The sequence below is a fragment of the Gossypium hirsutum genome, chromosome D13, assembly GCF_007990345.1.
Source record: "Gossypium hirsutum isolate 1008001.06 chromosome D13, Gossypium_hirsutum_v2.1, whole genome shotgun sequence".
NCBI lineage: Eukaryota > Viridiplantae > Streptophyta > Magnoliopsida > Malvales > Malvaceae > Gossypium > Gossypium hirsutum.
Genome location: NC_053449.1, coordinates 36,836,994 through 36,856,912, shown reverse-complemented (window position 1 = coordinate 36,856,912; position 19,919 = coordinate 36,836,994). Strand labels below are relative to the sequence as shown.

At 33.1% G+C, this 19,919-nt stretch overlaps 1 protein-coding gene and 2 long non-coding RNA genes across 4 annotated transcripts; all 3 read left to right on the top strand.

The window, feature by feature from the left end:
* The first annotated feature begins 4,260 nt into the window (after positions 1–4,260).
* LOC107919303 (uncharacterized) lies at positions 4,261–5,858 on the top strand. The gene is made up of 2 exons (XR_005923319.1): positions 4,261–4,988; positions 5,079–5,858. It is a non-coding gene; the product is annotated as an uncharacterized lncRNA (long non-coding RNA).
* Positions 5,859–5,962: 104 nt separating this feature from the next.
* LOC121225436 (uncharacterized) lies at positions 5,963–7,326 on the top strand. The gene is made up of 3 exons (XR_005923318.1): positions 5,963–6,487; positions 6,573–6,751; positions 6,865–7,326. It is a non-coding gene; the product is annotated as an uncharacterized lncRNA (long non-coding RNA).
* Positions 7,327–8,189: 863 nt separating this feature from the next.
* On the top strand, positions 8,190–19,526 carry LOC107920080 (5'-3' exoribonuclease 4). 2 transcript variants are annotated; one of them, XR_005923317.1, is made up of 23 exons: positions 8,190–8,647; positions 9,378–9,480; positions 9,569–9,645; positions 9,723–9,914; positions 10,069–10,188; positions 10,285–10,347; positions 10,434–10,580; positions 10,682–10,846; positions 10,926–11,003; positions 11,786–11,872; positions 14,921–15,001; positions 15,449–15,544; positions 15,650–15,720; positions 16,273–16,401; positions 16,562–16,638; positions 16,726–16,766; positions 16,843–16,917; positions 17,031–17,173; positions 17,278–17,382; positions 17,469–17,544; positions 18,015–18,097; positions 18,228–19,027; positions 19,125–19,526. XR_005923317.1 is itself a non-coding variant. In XM_041109732.1 (22 exons), exons 1-22 carry the CDS (start codon positions 8,441–8,443, stop codon positions 18,835–18,837), a joined length of 2,826 nt encoding a protein of 941 aa, XP_040965666.1. In that variant the 5' UTR covers positions 8,190–8,440; the 3' UTR covers positions 18,838–19,526. The 2 variants fall into 2 exon arrangements, 1 of the variants encoding a protein (XP_040965666.1); XM_041109732.1 differs by having other exon boundaries at positions 18,228–19,526.
* Positions 19,527–19,919: the final 393 nt, after the last annotated feature.

Genomic DNA, 19,919 nt, shown 5'->3' with positions numbered 1-19,919 from the left:
TGAATAATGTTTCTACCCCTGACTCTGCTTGTAGTAGTGAAGTACTGGACTCTAGTGGGTCATGTCCGACAGCACCTATGTTTACACAAGATCAATATAACCAGATCATGCGTTTGTTGAATAAAGACCCTGTTGACGTTGAAGCTGCTACCAGTATAGCAGGTATGGTGGATCTTGGTAACAAATGGATCATTGACACTGGGGCCACTGACCATATACTGTCGGATCTTCATTTCTTGGAATCTCCTGTTGCATGTCCATTAGGGTCACCAAGTGTTAGGCTTCCAAATGGGTCTTCAGTCTCCGTTACTCATACTGGCACTTGCACAATTTTACCTAACCTTTCATTGACAAAAGTTCTTTATGTTCCGAATTTTCGTTACAATTTACTTTCTGTTTCCAAACTTACCACCGATCTTCATTGTATGGTTTCTTTTTATCCTCATTTTTGCCTTATACAGGATCTCTCCAGTGGAAGGATGAGGGGGATTGGTAAAGCACGAGGTAGTCTTTATATCCTGGATCCGTCTCAACAGACTATGGTTTTACCTCCTTCTTTTGTTACAATGGCTTCTACAGATTCATCCATGGCTTCTACAGATTCTTCCATTCTTTGGCACCTTAGACTTGGTCATGCGTCGATTTCGAGACTGAACAAGGTTCCTATTTTTTCTTGTACAAAATCTGCTGTTGACAGTATTCATAAGTGTCCTGTTTGTCCACTAGCTAAACAAACCAGACTTCCATTTCCTATTCATAAGTCTCGTGCTAATACTGCTTTTTCTCTTGTGCACATTGATTTGTGGGGACCTTATCGAGTTTCTACTCATAGTGGTCATAGGTTTTTTTTAACGATTGTTGATGATTACACACGAATGACTTGGGTTTATTTGTTGCGCTCTAAGAGTGATGCTCTTATATGTCTCAAACAATTTTTTGTGTTGGTTAAAAATCAATTTTCTACTGTAATCAAAACTGTTCGTAGTGATAATGGGTATGAATTCTTTAAAAATGAATGTACTGAATTTTTTAATATGTCTGGAATTGTTCATCAAAGTTCATGTGTTTATACTCCTCAACAAAATGGAGTTGCTGAACGAAAGCACAAACATTTACTAGAAGTCGCCCGATCCTTAAAATTTCAGTCTCACGTGCCTAGCAAATTTTGGGGTGAGTGCGTTTTAACTGCCTGTTTTTTGATTAATCGTCTTCCTACGCCTATTTTAAGCTGGAAATGTCCTTTTGAGCTATTGTATCATAAGTCACCTGATTTTTCTCGATTAAAGGTCTTTGGTTGTCTAGCTTATGCTACTAATCCTAGCTACCATGATAAATTTTCTCATAAGGCTATTCCATCTGTATTCATGGGTTACTCTCTTGTACAAAAAGGATACTTGCTGTTTAGTCTTGAAACCAAAACCTTTTTTGTTAACCGAGATGTTGTTTTCCATGAAACCATATTTCCTTTTAAGATTCCCACCAAACCGGTTTTGCCTTTTCCTGATGTTGATCCTTCTATTTTTCTACAACTTGAACCTTCCTCTTCCTTGTTTATTCCATCTTTTTCATCCTCTTCATCTTGTGTACCCGAGCCATCTTTTAACCCTTCTATGCCTACTGCTGTTCCTTTACGACGTACTACGAGGTCTGTTAAGCAGCCTCCTTGGATGAAGGACTACGTCTGCTCTAACCAATCGTCCACTTCTTGTGCCACAAGTTTGTTTCCTATAGTTGTTGTTTATTCTTCTTCTCATTTGCCTATTCATACTCAATTGTTTACTGCTCATGTTTCTTCTTTACTTGAACCCCGTACTTATGATGAGGCCCTTTTGGATCCTCGGTGGGTTGATGCCATGCAAAAAGAGATTCAAGCTTTGGAGGCTAATGGTACATGGGAGATTGTTCCTTTACCGCCTGGCGTTGTTCCCATTGGCTGCAAGTGGGTTTACAAAATTAAATATGCTTCTGATGGTTCGGTGGAACGCTTTAAAGCACGGCTTGTTGCTAAGGGATATAATCAAAAGGCTGGTATTGACTTTCATGACACTTTTTCTCCGGTCGTTAAACATGTCACGGTTCGGACGGTGATAAGCATGGCAGCCATTCATAACTGGCCTCTTTTTCAGATGGACGTATACAATGCGTTCCTTCAAGGAGACCTATTCGAAGAAGTTTATATGGAAATTCCAGTTGGTTTTTGCAGCCAGGGGGAGTCTCATGTATGTCGTCTGCGTAAATCGTTGTATGGTCTGAAGCAAGCGTCCAGGCAGTGGAACTCGAAGCTTACAGAGGCTTTAATACGAGGAGGATATGTACAAAGTAAATACGACTATTCCTTGTTCACAAAGAGGGATGGAGGTAACATGGTTGTTCTACTCATATATGTGGATGATTTATTAATTACAGGCAGCAGTGCTAGCATGATAGATGAATTGAAGCAGTTTCTGCATTTGAATTTTAAGATGAAAGACTTGGGTGTATTGAAGTTTTTTCTTGGAATTGAAATAATGAGATCAAATAAAGGGATTATATTGAATCAAAGGAAATATGCTTTGGAGTTGATAGCTGATTTGGGATTAGGAGAAGCGAAGTCAGTATGTACACTGCTGGAACAGAATTTGAAACTCACATCAATTGAGTATGATGAGTCGGTACAAACAAAGGTAGATGGAGATGATTTAGTCACGGATGTTACAATGTATCAAAGGTTATTGGGAAGATTGATATATTTGACAAATACACGACCAGACATAACGTTTGCGGTTCAACATTTGAGTCAGTTCATGCACAGACCAAAAAAATTGCATTTAGAAGCTGCTTTTCGGGTGGTACGATACATAAGAAAAAATCCTGGTCAAGGTATTCTATTATCTGCAGCAAGCAAGACACAGTTGATTGCTTTTTGTGACTCTGATTGGGCTTCATGCCCCATGTCTAGGAGATCGGTGACTGGTTTCTGTATAAAAATTGGAGAATCCCTTATTTCGTGGAAGTCAAAGAAACAGACCACAGTTTCCCGATCATCGGCAGAAGCGGAGTATAGAAGTATGGCAGTGGTTGTAGCAGAGGTTGTATGGTTGAACGGTTTATTGAAAGAAGTTAGTCCCAATCAATTTGATAAATCATTGGTTCTTTCAGACAGTAAAGCAGCGTTGCAAATTGCTGCTAATCCCGTTTTTCATGAGCGGACAAAGCATATAGAGATTGACTGCCATTTTGTAAGAGATAAAATCAAGGATGGAACGATTCAGATGCAGCACATTAGAACAACCGAGCAACTTGTTGATTTGATGACAAAGGCCTTGAGCATCAAACAACATGAGTTTTTAGTATCCAAGTTAGGGGTTAAAGATATATATCAACCCTCAACTTGAGGGGGAGTGTTGAGAAGTTAATGTAGTTAGTAGTTAGCAGTTAGCAAAATTAGGCAGTTACAAGATTAGTTAGTTAGTTAAACAAATAGTCTATAAATGTAAACATACTCTGTGTATTAAACAAGTAAGTGAGAATTTTTTTCAACATCTTCCAATTCATCTCTTGCAAAATCTATGAAGACAAGGGTTATAAGTAGAACCTCCATTCGTGCCCATTTAAATATCCATGTCATTTTGCTGTCACAAAGCTTGTATTATCTACAGCAATTCTTCAGTCTGCACCTCATCTTGAACACTGGGCATCCAATCATAGCTTTAAAAACAATTTCTAACATAAGCTTTGATGCATATGTGGTGGAAATTAAGAAAATATGATGAATCGATATCTGGAATATATTATCTTTATTAAAACTCTATTAATGATAATAAATCTGTTACGAAAAATTATATTAATCCTCTAGTAACATATTTATACGAAAAAACTCCATTTACTATGCAATGGACAATTTTTCCATGTTTTTGAGCACGAAGTTTTACCCAAAATATTTATACGAAAAACTCCATTTACTTAAGAAAAAGTTGCTTCTTTTATACCCATTATTATTATTGCTTTTAAGCAAACCTTTGGGTTTAGAATAATATCATTTTTCTGTTTTTGCATAATAATTATAATAGAAATATTAGCGTTAATTAATACGTACTACCAAAATTGTTGTGACAAAGTAGTGAAGAATAATATTCTTTACTGCCATTTGACTTTTCATGTTTCTTTCTTTAATTTCATAAGGATTGCATTCCATATTAAGCTAATCAATAAGTTGTTTTATTTTTTCTGAGTGGGATTTACATTAATGTGGTCTGTTGTATGATGAAGTAGTTTAAAAAATATGTGCTAGAATTGATAGTGATAATCAACATCGGCAGCTTTTGGTATAAATATGGATGATGCATATATTGCTCACATCAACAATAGGTTTTGTTGGTTATTTTAATATTATACCTATATATAACACTAATGTGTATATTCTGCTATTATTATTAATTGTTTGGTGGGAGAGTGTATCAAAATGGAGTCACCCATAATATTTTTTAAATAGTTAATTGATACAAAAAATAGATGTTTCCCTTAGAATAAGGACATACATATCTTTTACTGTCATTTGTTCATGCATATAGTTAAAATTTTGATACATATGTAAACAAATATACTTATGTGACATTTGATTTTCTTGATTGCTTTACTGGCTGAAATGAATCTGTTCGTATACACAATAGATGAGTACTTCGGCGGTTGACGTTAGTGATGAAAAAGTGAAAGCAATGTGGGATAAGAGATTGACTGAAATATTTTGTGAAATTCGTATTAAAGAGATATTGAAAGGCAATAGGCCTGGTACTCATTTCACAAAAGATGGATGGTTGAAAATAATGACCACCTTTGAGAAAGAAACGGGCAAGGGTTTTTCATAAAGACAACTTAAAAATAGGTGGGATGCCCTAAAAAAAGAATGGAAAGCTTGGAAGAAACTTAAAGGCGAAGATACTGATCTAGGGTGGAATCCTATAAAAAGAACTGTTGATGCATCGGATGATTGGTGGGAGAGTAGGCTCTAGGTACATTAATTATTCTGAATATTTTTTATTTTTTCTTTATTTATGAGGTTATTGATAATTACTGTTATTAAACTATCATTTTATATGTAGGTTGTGCCTGAAGCTAAAAAATTTAGAACATCGGGCATTGATCCTGAATTCGAAGCGAAGTTGGACCAAATGTTCATGGGGATAGTTGCAACAGGTGATAAAGCATGGGCACCTTCTTCTGGTACACTCCGTAGTGATTTTTTTCAGGATGTTAACAATGAAATACCTGAAGAGAGTGAAGAAGAAAATATGAGAAATGATGTTCACATTTTAAATGATGTTCACATCTCAAATGATGTTCAAATTGATGGAAACGGTAAAAAAGAAAAAACCCTGAGAAATCCTCAAAGCAAATTGGAAGAAAGAAATCCTCAAAGCAAATTGGAGGGGCTGCAAGATTGTCTAGTCAAATAGAAAAATTATGCAGTGCAGCTGACAATATGAGTCAAGCCACATCTAGTTTGACTCCTGTTATGGATCCATATGGTATTCCACAAGCAGTCAAAATGCTTGACAGCATGTCGGAAAAGGTTCCAGAAGCTAGTCTGCTATACTTTTTCGCACTTAAATTACTGCTCAATAAGGACAAGCGAATTATGTTTTTATCAATTAATCCAAAGATTAGAGCTTTGTGGCTTAAGACGAAAATGGAGGATAGTTGAAAATTTTATGATCTTTTAGGGTTCAAAGATATCTATTATGTGACTAAACAACAATGCTAAACTAGTTTTATCTATAGTTATTTATGTTTGGTTTTTGGATATTGAATTTATGTTCTACTTATTTATGTGGACTCTAGTTTTATTAAAAGTTATTTATGTTTGGTCTTTAGATATTGAATTTATATTCTACTTATTTTTTACTAAATTAGTTTTATCAATAGTTGTTTATATGTAATTTTGGATATAAAATTTATTCACAGGTGATGTGTATAGTTAAGGATTATAGCGACGATGAAAGTGACGATGAAAGGGAAAAGAAAGAGATTTTACAACGCACGGAATGTTTTAACCGATTATTTGTTGTTGCATCTTCTTCCGTTCAATTATATTACGAGAAGTATATATTGAGGCAACCATGCATGGATTCAAAACAGTCAGGTGAGACATGGATCCGAGAGATCCTTGACGGTTACGAATCACGCTGTATGATTAATTTTGGGATGTCTAAAATGGTATTCATAAGTTTGCTGAGAGTTTTGGAGACAAGATACAACTTGCAAACTTCAAGAAACATATCTTCTACTGAAATGTTGGAAATTTTTTTATACATCTTGGGCACCGGTGCAAAAGTTTCTCAATGTCGAGAAAGATTTCAAAGGTCTGGATCCACAGTAAGTCGACACTTTGTAGTTGTGATTGAGAAAGTTTCAAGGATGGCCACTGATCTAATTGCACCCGAAGATCCTTTTTTTTAGCTCAATACCCGAAGAAATACGTAATGATTCTAGATATATGCCGCATTTTAAGGTTAAAATTTAATTTTATATTATTATATTTTAATATATTTGGTCGACTAAAAATATGCACGAGATTAATATGATTATTTGTTCAGGATTGCATAGGTGCAATTGATGGTACTCACATTGCCGGCTCAAAATGTTATGGCAGTATGTGATTTTAATATGTGTTTCACATTTGTCATGGCTGGATGGGAAGGATCGGCACATGACAGTAGAATATTTCTTGATGCAATTTGAGATCCAAAATACAAATTTCCGCACCCTCCAAATGGTTAGATATTTTATTTATATGTGATTTTTTAAATAATAAAGTATAAGTTCTTTAATTGATAATTTTTATTAAAAAAATCTTGAATTAATTGTTTGTTATATTATGACTTGCAGGAAAATATTATCTTGTTGATTCTGGATATCCTCAAATGAAAGGTTATCTTGGACCATATAGAGGTCAGCGATATCATTTACCTGACTTCCGTAGAGGTAGACCGATATCTGGTAAAGAAGAGGTATTCAATCATTCACATTCATCATTACGTAGTGTGATTGAACGAACTTTTGGTGTTTTGAAAAAAAAGGGCCATTTTAAGGGATATGCCAAGTTATAGTTTTGAAAAGCAAACGATGATCATTGTTGCTACAATGACGATACACAATTTTATCCGAAAATATGTCGGTCGAAATGATGCAGATTTTATAGAATATGAACATATTAACTTGGCATATGAGAATAATATTGATTCAGAAAATGCGCATGGTCGAGAAAGTGATGATGACGACGACGACAACGATGATAGTGATGATGACACTGAATCAAACAATTTTAGTGGTTTTGAAATGGAATTAACAAGAGATGCTATAGCTTCTAGTTTAATGAATTCACTTTAAATTGTAAATGCTATTGTAAAATTTTTAGTATTTATATTTGATATATAAATATTATCCCTTTTTAAAACTTCAATCCAAATATATGTAATATTTTAATTTGTTAGGTTTATGTTTTCTATGTTATGTTTATATATAATATGAGTTATATATTCAAATACATTTTAAAATAAAATAATACAAATGTGTTAAAAGCATTAATTAAAAATAAAAAATATTTTTTATAATAATACAATTGTGTCAATATCTAATTACAAATATTTAATTATTATATTTAAATATTTAAATATAGTTTATATATTCTAATTAAATTTAATAAATAAATAATTTTAATTACTTAGAAATATTTAAAATTAATATTATATATTAAAATATTAATAATAAGTTATAATAATTTTTTTTGATATTTTTACTAAAATATCATAATATTAACTAATTTGAATATTATTTAAATACATATTTGTTACTTTATAATATAATGTCTAAAATGGATATTTTATTCTTCAAAAGTACTTTTTGACAGTAATGCCAAACACTCAAAATTTTCAAAAGCACCTCTCAAAAATATTTTTCTACAGTACTTTTTAAAAGCAATGAAGAAGTGGCCCTAGCTTATGTCTGAAGTGGAGGTGGGGAAAATATCCCTTATTTAGATAAACTTTATATGTTAGGCTAGGAAAAAAGAAGTTTAAGCATCCCTTATTTCCTCTTGAAGTTAAATTTTTAAAAATTAAATAATTTGAAAAATATGAAAGAATAATGTAATAGACGTAAAATAATTTCTAAAAGTTCTGTTAAATAGGTTGCAGCTCATGGTTCGGTGAATCTATTTTTGAAAAGGGGATGAACCGAAATAGTTGCCCAATTGCAACCTCAAAGGTCACTGTAGTCATTTTTCTTTCACACCTAAAAAGAAGGTCGTCGTACCGTGCGATTTCACCGTCTCTACCACAGATCTAAAACTTTATACTTTTTTCACTCCCAGACAAAACCCTTCTTTCTCTCTTAATTAAATTCTTCATTACCAACCCATCCGAGCCGGGGTTGACAGGATAACCACGATCTTTACCGCACCGCGATGGGAGTTCCGGCGTTTTACCGGTGGTTAGCAGATCGGTACCCGCAGTCGATCGTCGACGTGATCGAGGAAGAACCGAGAGAAGACGGTAATGGAAATCAAATACCAGTTGACGTCTCTAAGGCTAACCCTAACGGCCTCGAATTCGATAATCTTTATCTTGATATGAATGGGATTATTCACCCTTGTTTTCACCCAGACGGCAAGGTAAATTTGTAAAAAATACCTTTAGACTTTATTTTTCATCGGATTTTTTAGTTGAATTTCTGAGATTGCTGCTTGTCGGTGAAATAATTATGAGATTTTCTAAGTAAAAGAATGAAAATTTCGAGCTACAGCTTTAGGTATGTTGCCGTTCAGTAAACGTAATTAGGTAAAAGTATGTTGTTTTCTGAAGTGAATTGTGATTCTAGGATTAGGTTTTGTATAGAATAGGGTTTTTAGCATGGTCATCTTACACAGTGTACCGAAATTCATTGTTCTTGAAAGCAATTTTGCAGCTAATGAAGTGGTAGATTGCTTATTGCTGTTAGTATGTTTTTGGTAGTCATTTGTGAAAGCAGTTTATCTTGAATATGTTTCTTTTCCTGTTGCTTCAGGCTCTTAGGTATTGATCTTTGGTCACTTAAACCAAGAGTCAAGCACTCTATCAACGGTCTTTGACCTTGAATTATTTTTTGTTCTCTTTTGTGTGTCAATAAGTCATAGTTTGCTTGCTTTCCTTTCTTAGTAGGTCATCGAGCCTCAAAACACATATTTCTTGAATGTGATATACATGTTATGTATGGCACTATGGCTACATTGCTTCCATTTATTTGCACAATCTTGATAATTGGTGCATCGAAATATTTCTTTTGATCTATTTCTTTCCATTTTTGGTTTGGCCTTGATTTTTACTTGATATTGTTCACCAATGACGGTTTATTATTGTGTGCAGCCTGCACCTGCCACTTATGATGATGTATTCAAATCAATCTTTGACTATATTGACCATCTATATTCATTGGTTCGTCCTAGAAAGCTTCTATATATGGCAATTGGTAGGATTTATTACATGCTTAGTCAATTTTCTTTTATTTCTAGGTTTTTTCTTTAATTCTTTCATTTGTATTTAAAAAAATATTGTAGATGGTGTTGCACCTAGAGCTAAAATGAATCAACAACGTACTCGACGCTTTAGAGCTGCAAAAGATGCTGCTGAGGCTGTAAGTGTGTGCATTATTAACTGATCCAGATTATCCAATTCAGTTGATTTATCTTTTGGTTGTTTATGTTGTCTTAGGCAGCTGAAGAGGAGAGATTGAGGGAAGAGTTCGAGGCTGAGGGGAAAGCTTTGTCCCACATTGGAAAACCGGAAACATGTGACTCAAATGTTATTACTCCTGGCACTCCATTTATGGGTGTTTTGTCTGTAGCACTTCAGTATTACATACAATCCAGGTTGAATCATAATCCTGGCTGGAAGACTACAAAGGTGTGAAGGACAATCCCTTTCTAGCTTCAGAGATTGGATAATTCCTTGCAAAGTGGAGTGATCCTTTCTGTGTATTTTACTACATACTTTGGTTTTCAGGATAGTTTTTCTCTCTAAATTTATTTATGGGGCTGCATTGGGTGATTATTTGAAGGTTATTCTTTCTGATTCAAACGTTCCCGGTGAGGGAGAACACAAGATTATGTCATACATTCGGTTACAACGTAACCTTCCTGGCTTCAATCCAAACACTCGGCACTGTTTGTATGGCCTGGTGAGAGTCATTTCAAAACTAACCCCAACCTTTATGGTTCCTCCTTAAATATTTTGGTTGTAGTTTTAATTTAGGATTTGGTTTTGTCTTAATCAGGACGCTGATTTGATCATGTTGTCCTTAGCCACCCATGAGGTTCACTTTTCAATTTTAAGAGAGGTCAGTGCCTCATTTGCTTAATGCCATTCTTGGTTTCTGATCATTTATTGTAATGGCTGGTTAATTCATTTACCTTGGCTGTACAGGTGATCACTCTTCCTGGACAACAAGAGAAATGTTTTTTATGTGGTCGAGTTGGTCATCTGGCAGCTGAGTGCGATGGTAAGCCAGATAATGGAACTGGAGAATTGAATGCTGTGGATGATACACCAATTCACAAGAAGAAATATCAGGTTTAAAAGTTAAAATTCTTCATCTAAGCGTTACAAGCACTGTTCCCCTTCCCTTTTTATTTGGTTTATACAGTGCTGATTCAATTATTGTGCGTGGACAGTTTCTTAACATATGGGTGTTGCGAGAATATTTACAATATGATTTGGAGATCCCCAACCCCCCATTTGAGATAAACTTTGAACGAATAGTGGATGATTTTGTTTTTTTATGTTTTTTTGTGGGCAATGACTTCCTTCCACATATGCCAACATTAGAAATCAGGGAGGTATGCAATTACCACAGTTTTGCCTTGCTTTTGTTCATTCTATATCATTGTGCTTTGTATGAATGTTATGCTGTTTCAGGGTGCTATAAATCTTCTGATGCAAGCTTATAGAAGGGATTTTGCTTCTATGGGTGGTTATCTTACTGATGCGGGTGAGGTAAATTTTCCCTTTTCCTGTCCATCTATTAAGTCTTTGTTAGAAGTTCACTGTAAAATAATAGATAAAAAATTATCCATGAAATATCAAGTCATTGACTAAGAGTTGTATGCTTTTTTGGGTTTTAACTCGTTAAAAACGGCTGGAGTGGAAAACCTACTATTATTTGTCTTGTTTAGTTGTCCGTTAAAGGAGAATAACAATTTCCATTTTGCCTGCCTAACCTCAAAGTTGGTTCTCATCTAATGAAGAGAAGAAATGAATTCAATCTCCAAATTTAATTATAGTTGTTTTAGCCTTTTCTTTTCTTTTAGTGATGGGTGGGCTGGTCTGAATGGATACATTATGCATTCATAAAATCAGTACTCCATCCCTTGATCATTTACCATTTCAAGATTAACAATCTTGAGATGATGTGGTTTCTTTGGCCTCTCCAATATCATTCCCATGATTAATTAATGGCTAGTATTGTTACCACGAGATTGTTTACTGAAGGGCATAGACCGGCGTTAAACATTTATGTTAGCATTTTAACTTTTAAGTAACCGGATGCATATATTTTATGACATTGAAGAAAACAAAAGAGATAAAGTACGTGCTTAGAGAGAGAGTGAGTGTGTTTTTCCCCCATGTATAAATAACTTGTTCATTTACCCTGGAAGAATGTAATTTATTGCTTGGGATTAAAAATAATTGTTATTTTTTATTCCTTTCTCAATGTTAGAAGCTATAACTGTTGTTATTTCATATGGTTGCTAATATCAATCCTTTTGCTAGTACAGGTTTTGTTAGATAGAGTGGAGTGTTTTATTCAATCTGTTTCTGTTCATGAAGATCAAATCTTTCAGAAGAGGACTCGTATACAGCAGGTGAGGTGCATCTTCTGTGCTTTGATAATATCGTTTTTACGTTACATACATTGCATGTGAATATACACATTTAATTATATTATTTTTAATAAATACATTAATTTTATATAATTAATGTAAGTAATCATTAATATATTAATTTCGTTAATATTATTAATAAAATAATTATAATTATTTTTTAGTTTAAACATTATATTAATGGTATTTTATTATATTTATTGAAAAGATAAGCAAGTAAAAGAATCTATTAAAAAATTGATATCAAATAAATGATTGATGGAATAAAAGCTGATGACATTTTTTGGAGAAATAATGGAGGTTGAATTTTTATTACTTTAAAATTTATGAAGTATTTTTAGTTAATATAATTTAATGATTTTATGTATTTAAACTTTTAATAATTAATAAAATAAGATCTAAAATTTATATGATAAAAATTTAATTGCCATTTCATCAGTTGCTTTTGATAAAAATTAATTTTTATATTATATTAAAATCAGATTATAATATCTATTAAAAATAAAATTATAGATTTTAATTTTTTGATACATTACAATACACTGCTATGAGCAAGGTTAGAGAGTTAATAAATATTTAATCAAAATTTAAATACTTATCAGCAAAGAAATTATAACCAAGTTAAAATATAAAACTAAATAAAAATGTGATAAAATAAAGGGTAAACTACTCCGTTAGTCACTCTAAGTATGAGTTGTTTCTATTTTGGTCATTCCAATTCTTTTTTGTTAATTTGGTCATCCAAATAGAAATTGATCAAATTGATCACTCCACTATTAACGGTAATGGAAGACTAATGATGCATTTTCACGTTAGTCACTCTAAAATTAGGGTAAACTACCCTTTGGTCACTCTAAATAGGGGTCATTCCTATTTTGGTCACCCCAAATTTTTTTGTGCAAATGCACCGTTAATCTACCGTTACCATTTGATAGTGGAGTGATCAATTTGATCAATTTCTTTTTTGGGTTGACCAAATTAACAAAAAAAAAAAATTAGTGACCAAAATAGGAACAGCCTCTATTTTCAGTAAGATAAAATCATATTAATAATAAAAATAAAAAGTAATTAAAAATAAATATTAATAATATTAATGTTATCAATCTTGATCTTCTCTAATTTTATTATCCTCGTCATCATCCTCGACTAGTAGGGATTATTGTTTGTCAACTTATTAATTTTTTAATGCAATTAACTACATTTTGACTTTAAATCTAAGCATGGAAAAGCAAGAGATCTTTGAAAAAAAACAAAGCAAAAAACTATTTTCAACTAAATCTAACAATAAAAAATAATGAAAAAATCAGTTGCAAAAAATCCTGAAAAAATGAAAAGTGCCTGAAAATGCAGATAGAAATTTAAATATATGTTTCAATTTTCTTTCACTTTGGTTCCTCTTTTCTCTATTTTAAGAAAAAGGATTATGAAATTTAGCCACTTTTTTCTTTATATCATTAAGAGTTAATTGGTCTCAAACTTTAAAAAATTCTAATTACACCCTAAACTGTTGATGTTATATCAGTTAAGTAATTTCGTTATTAAAACCGTTAATTTAACCATTAAATGATACGTCAAATCTTACATAGCTAAACTTAAAATGAAAAATTTAAAGAAATATAATGCTGAAAAAAAGAGTAAAACTGAAAAAAAAAGAGTGAACGATAGAACTTGTATAAAAGTTACGAAAACGTTGAATCTAAGATTTCTTAAAACATCCATTTTTACAATATTCATTTTATTTAAAAATTTCATTTTAAATTATGTCATATAAGATCTCACTTGTTATTTAACCGTTAACAATTTTAGTAACAAAAGGACCTAATTGATATAACCTTGATACAATTAGAATGATTTGAAGCTTATGGACTAATTTAGAATGAGGGTCATAGTTTGGAGATGTTTGGTGATATTAACTTTATTATTAAATACAAATAATAAAATAATAAAAATAAAATATTTTTAAGTGCTGCAAACAGAACCTATTTAATAATACTAAAAACATATTTTTCCAGTGATTTTATAAAGGTTACTTGAATGAAAATGCTTTGCTAATGCAGTTATTTAGAGTGCTAAATCCTAGTTTATTTTGTATAATTGTAACACTAATTAAGTGATAAAAATTGTAATGAACTGTATACATGATTAGATTACTCGTTATTATTATATAATAATTAATAATATACATAATGTCTATGATCATCATGATTAGATTACTTTTGTTATTATCTCGTAATAATTACTAATATATTAATGAATTATTCTTCTAATGTTAATTTAGTAATATAATGAACAATAAAAGATATTTTCGTTAATTTAAAAGTTTCTCCAAACTCGTGCTTTTATATATTATAGATAGATTATTTGCATCCCTTGTCCAGTTGAAAGCCTGATTCTATTAAGTTTGATATATGTATTACTGTGTGACAATGCTATATAATTTCGTGTTCTTTGTAGAGATTAAGCAATAACCCATTTCTCATGAAGCAATATGCTGCAGGTTTTGGATGCTTTTATTAAGTACAATCTTCTTAATCTTGTATTGTTTTTGATGATGTAGCCTTAACTGGAAATAGTTGCTTGCATAAAACGAGGGAGACCGTATGGACCAAATTTTGTATTATCTATTGTTCCTTCCCATCAACTAAAAGCATGTATATAGAAATGTGTTAATGTTTAAACTTGAACGCAACCAACAACAGCAGTATGCCTAATAGCTAGAAAAAATCATTTATCTAAAGACACTTGCAGAAGTGCAAAGGACATCGTTTAATAGTAAATTTGTGAATGCTGAAGTTCAGTGAATTTGGTTTTTTTTATGAAATCTGATGCGAGTCATCTCTTTTATAATTCTCTTTTAATGCTATTAAATTGCAAGTCTGGGTGTGTACAAAATGTTCTGTTATATTTGGGCTTTTGACTTTCTATCTGTTTGTGATTGGTGGCTTATCATGCACCTCTTCCTTGAACTTATTTTTTTGATATAAACTTCTATTGGCCCTATATCTTTTTGCTTATATGACTGATTTTCAGGCTTATGAGAATAACGAGCGAATGAAGCTTAAAGCAAGAGGAGAGGACTCTGAGGAGGCACGACCACCTGTTGTAGATAAGGTCTCAGTTCGTTCTAAATTATAGACCTGAGTCTAAAATGGCAGGTTGAATACAGACTGAATTGCTTGGATTATAAAATCAAATGAGAAATTAAGTGATTTCTAATGCCACGGTTTGAAATAAAGCTTGAAGTGATTTTGAATCATGTGATACCTATGGTTCTATTGATAAACTTTGAGATCTTTTGAATATAAGTTTCCTCAAGTATTTTTGCTGTGAACTTAATTGAATTTAAAAAAAAACTTTTTCTGACATCCATTTGATCTGAGAGTTTAACCTGTTCCTACTGTTAGTCTTATAATCCATAAGCTAGACAAGTGAAGGGGAAAGTTATTGCAAGGAGAGTCTGATGCAAGCCCTATATGTGATCATTGGGCATTTTAGTAAATTGTGCTGATTTTGGTGATGAGCTTTCTGTAGCATAATAATTTTAATTTTTTTTCCCAGATTAAATTAGGGGAACCAGGATACAAAGAAAGATATTATGCTGAGAAATTCAGTGTATCAAATCCAGGGGAGATTGAAGAAGTTAGAAGAGATGTTGTAAGTTTAAACATTCTATTATATGATAAGTTTCTTGCAACAATATTATGTTTATATGGTAATGCTATCTCGTAGAAGATATGTAACGATCTCTATTTCTTGCAGGTTTTGAAGTATGTTGAAGGTTTATGTTGGGTATGCCAGTATTACTACCAAGGTGTTTGCTCTTGGCAATGGTTAGTTTGATGTGGACTGGAGCTGAAAATTTTATATTTGCTTTTAGCATCTATTTTTCATTTGATAAACTAAATGTATTAAGATTAAATACCAATTTGAGCATATCTATATGCTTGTGCAAATATTTGTGTCCTATTCCCTCAATGCTTGCCCTTTGTATCTTGATTTAAAAATACCTGCTCAGATTGCCATAATTTACATGCATTGATTACTAGTTATTATGGGGCTAGTGGAAGAATAGGCTGAGTTATGTACTAAAAAGCAGTTCATCTTGTGTGCTATTGTCTTCTAAACAGTTGAGACTTTCAACTTAGAGGATTTAGGTTCAAACCATGGGGAGGGAGACTTTGTTTATGCTATCTGATACTTCTCGGTAGCTCAAACTTGGCTTCTGAGTATATACATGCATACACATGTCATATCACAATGTGGTTATGACTTGAGATTTTCTTGGTATGACCAACCAAGTAGTTCAATATATGCTAGATGTCTTACTTTATGTTTTCCCCCATTTAGTTAGTTTAAGGTTTGGTCTTGACTTTTTATTTCAGGTTTTATCCATATCATTATGCTCCATTTGCTTCAGATCTGAAGGATCTAACTGATTTGGAAATAACATTTTTCATGGGAAAGCCATTTAAGCCCTTTGATCAGCTCATGGGAACACTACCAGCAGCCAGGTGTTTTCTTTTGTTGTTGTGGTGGTGGTGTGTTTTTTTTTTTAATTTTATATGGTGTATGTGGGGGGGGGGGGGCTTATGCAATTTTTCCCTAATATATCTTTGTGGTTATAGTTTTTAGTTTCCTATGCTAATAGGATTTATCTCTATTATGTTATAGTTCTAAAGCTTTGCCAGAAGAATACGGGAAACTGATGACGGAACCATCATCACCTATCTATAGTTTCTATCCCTCTGGTAAAAAATTGTTTTACTCTTGGTGGTATCTTTTTCTTGTAACATTCCTCCCTTTCTCCTAGATTACCCAGATTTCTCGTGTGACAGATTTTGAGATTGACATGCATGGTAAACGCTTTGCATGGCAGGTATATTATTATACCAAGTTACTCTTATCAATTTGAATGAAGATTATGGGAACTTACCTCTGTTATTTGGACACAGGGTGTTGTCAAGTTGCCTTTCATCGATGAGTGGAAGTTGCTTTCTGCAACAAGAAAGCTTGAAGCTACTTTAACGGTCTGTATTGTCAGTTCAGGCTAGTGTGCTTAATTTCCGAATGATAATGTTTAATTGCTATTGTTTTAAAATGCTTTTAGTTGGTCCCTTATGCTAACCCTTAATATTTGCAGGCAGAAGAGCAGTTTCGGAACAGTGTGATGCTTGATCTGCTATATGTTCATCCTCTTCATCCTTTGGCTTCACAAGTTCTTTCATATTACTATCAGTTCTCCCCTCACAAAAAAAATTTATGGCCAATTGACACACATGCTAGGTTTGTTAATCTCACTGTTCTTAACTAATTGAGCATTCACATATCAAGTAACTTGACTGAAATCTGTTAGGTTTACCATCCTCATTCATTATTTGCCTTCACAGTGGTGGAATGAACGGATTTCTTTGGTTATGTGAAAGGAATGGTTGGCAGGTTGTAGTCCCTTCCCCTGTTAAGGAGTTGCCACACATAGAATCTAACCAAATTTTGTAAGTCTTCCGCAGTTCTATTGCCATTTTTTTCTTGAGAACCCTATTGATCCTAGTAATTCATTTGATGCATTTTTCCTTTGCAGAAATGTTACATACATGAATCCTTCATATCATAAACACATTCCAGAACTTCCACAGGATGTTGTAACACCCAAAAAGGTATATAATTTCTGATATATGGGTTGACTTCAGTTTATTATGATTAGGGAACTCAAGGATGCGCGAGATTCCTCTTATGCTCCATTTGGGAATTTGAATTTGAAAATTTGGATTTCATTTTTTATGAAATGGTAAGAATGAAATGCATATATCAAGAACAAATTAGTTAAAAGTTTAAAAACATGGATTTGCCAAATACAAAAGTAGTTTAAAGAATTCTATTTCATTAATAAATAGGCCTCTAGCAAATCCATGGATTTTAGAAATTGTCATGAATTTACATTTCTAAATAGTTTACTATTCAATTTACACTATTTGAAATCCAAAATCAAATCTCAAAATCCTAGTTCTCAAATGCTACGTTAAATTATTTTTAGTAGTGTTTTCTTTTGTTTTGGGAAACATTATGGAAGTCTTACTGGTTCTATTAACTGAGTTCACATTTTAACACATGTATGTTGCTCTTGCAGATTCTAACTCCTCTAGACATTAATCCTTTTCCTGTATTATGGCATGAAGATAATGGTGGGCGGCGTCAGCAAGGCAGAGATCGGTGAGAATGCATTATCGTAAAATTTACCATTAATTCTAGTGTCTTTGCTGTTCCGAATTGTTTCACGATTTATTCAAATCCAAAATTGCAGATGATTGTTGAAATGATCATTATTCTATTTGTTTGACAGGTCACGACTACCTGGAGCAATTGTTGGTCCTCAGCTAGGAGAGGCAGCTCATCGTCTTGTCAAGAACACCCTTAATATCATACCGAATGGCTCATCCTCAGGGTTATTTGAACAACCACCGTCTTTTAATGTCTCAAGCAACTACACAATTATTAAACAAAGGCCTGCTAGACCATCAGGTTTTGAAAGGGGCTTTTTTGATGACCCAAGTCTTTCTTATAGTAGTCGACCACGTGCAGCTGGACTGTCAGGTGGAAGGGGATATAGTGATGGCCCTAATTATTATGGTCAATATAATCATCTGAATGGTGTAATGGCTAACCCAAGACATCCGTCATCAAATGGTATGCAAGTTAACAGAAACAACTTCCTGGCACAGGATAGATTGCATCATCAGGAACGTTATCATGATTTGAGAACTGGAATGTCTGCTTTGTCATTTGAGGGAAGTGGCAGAGGTGCAATACACGTAGAGATGTCTTCAAGGATGCCAAATCCTGGATACTTGCGAAATTTAGACCACCGGTCTGAGCAGAATACCATCAGTCCTCCCATTCCTACCAAGTGGATCAATATGCCAGAGAACATAAATGCTGGAACTTATAACTAGAAAACGGATCAATACGAGAGGCAGATGAAGAAGGTTGAGCAGATTAAGACTCATGGAGGAGTCCTGTAAACTAGTGATTGCGGTTTAAGATGGAGCTGCCCGTTTTTTGACACAGGCATGTCCTGTTGGAAGTCTTGGTAAATTTAAGTTCTTGACTTGGATAGTCACAACGTTGCCACTGATCTCTCAGGTTAGGGAACTAACCACTAAAAACTGTTTAAATATTCCAATGTCACACCATCTGTCAATTTCTATATACAAATCTTTGAATGAACGTGCCATGTCAGTTTCATATGCTATGGCTGAAGCTGTAGTGTTGATTTACAAGAAGATTGCGGGGACATAGCAAATTTCAAACGGTCTGGGGACATAGCAAATTTCAAACGGTCTGAGTAATGACTTTTAAAAAACATAAGCAGAGTCTGTAGTGGATGTATCATGGTCTACCCTTTTAGGTTTCTCGAAGCACAGTTTAGTTGTGTTGGGTTTTTATTGGTTCAGGTTGTAGAGATGGATGCCATTTGAAGTGAGAGATGCTTAAGCTATTTCTTTTAAATGTACAAGTTTTATGATGTATTTTAGATTGTTGGCTTAGGTTGATAGTGTTTCTTAATTTACGGGAATCAGCAAAGCTGCCTATTGTGTTTTCAGTGACTCAGCTGAGAAAATAAAGTTGGAATGTTCTTCAATTTTAAGGTTACCAGTTTGCCTGTTGGGAAATAATTAATATGCATGTATGTATCTAATATACATATAGATGTGCTCCCCCTTTTTTAATACGATTAGATTAGATTTGATTTGAAAATCTTTTAGTTAACTTCATTTGGAAAGGTGTATAATGTAAGATGTAAATTACATCTTTTACATCTTATGATCGATCTCTATGATGGATCTTTAGGAGTTAGATTGTATTTTTTTTTATTAAAAAAATGATAAAATAGCCTTTATCAATTAGTAAATTGATGTTTTAACTAAATTTTTTTTATTCTTATCATTAAACATTGGCATGGTTGATGGAAGAATCAGACTGTTATATACCCCTTGTGTAATGTGTGCTTTATGTTGACATTCATGATTAGTAA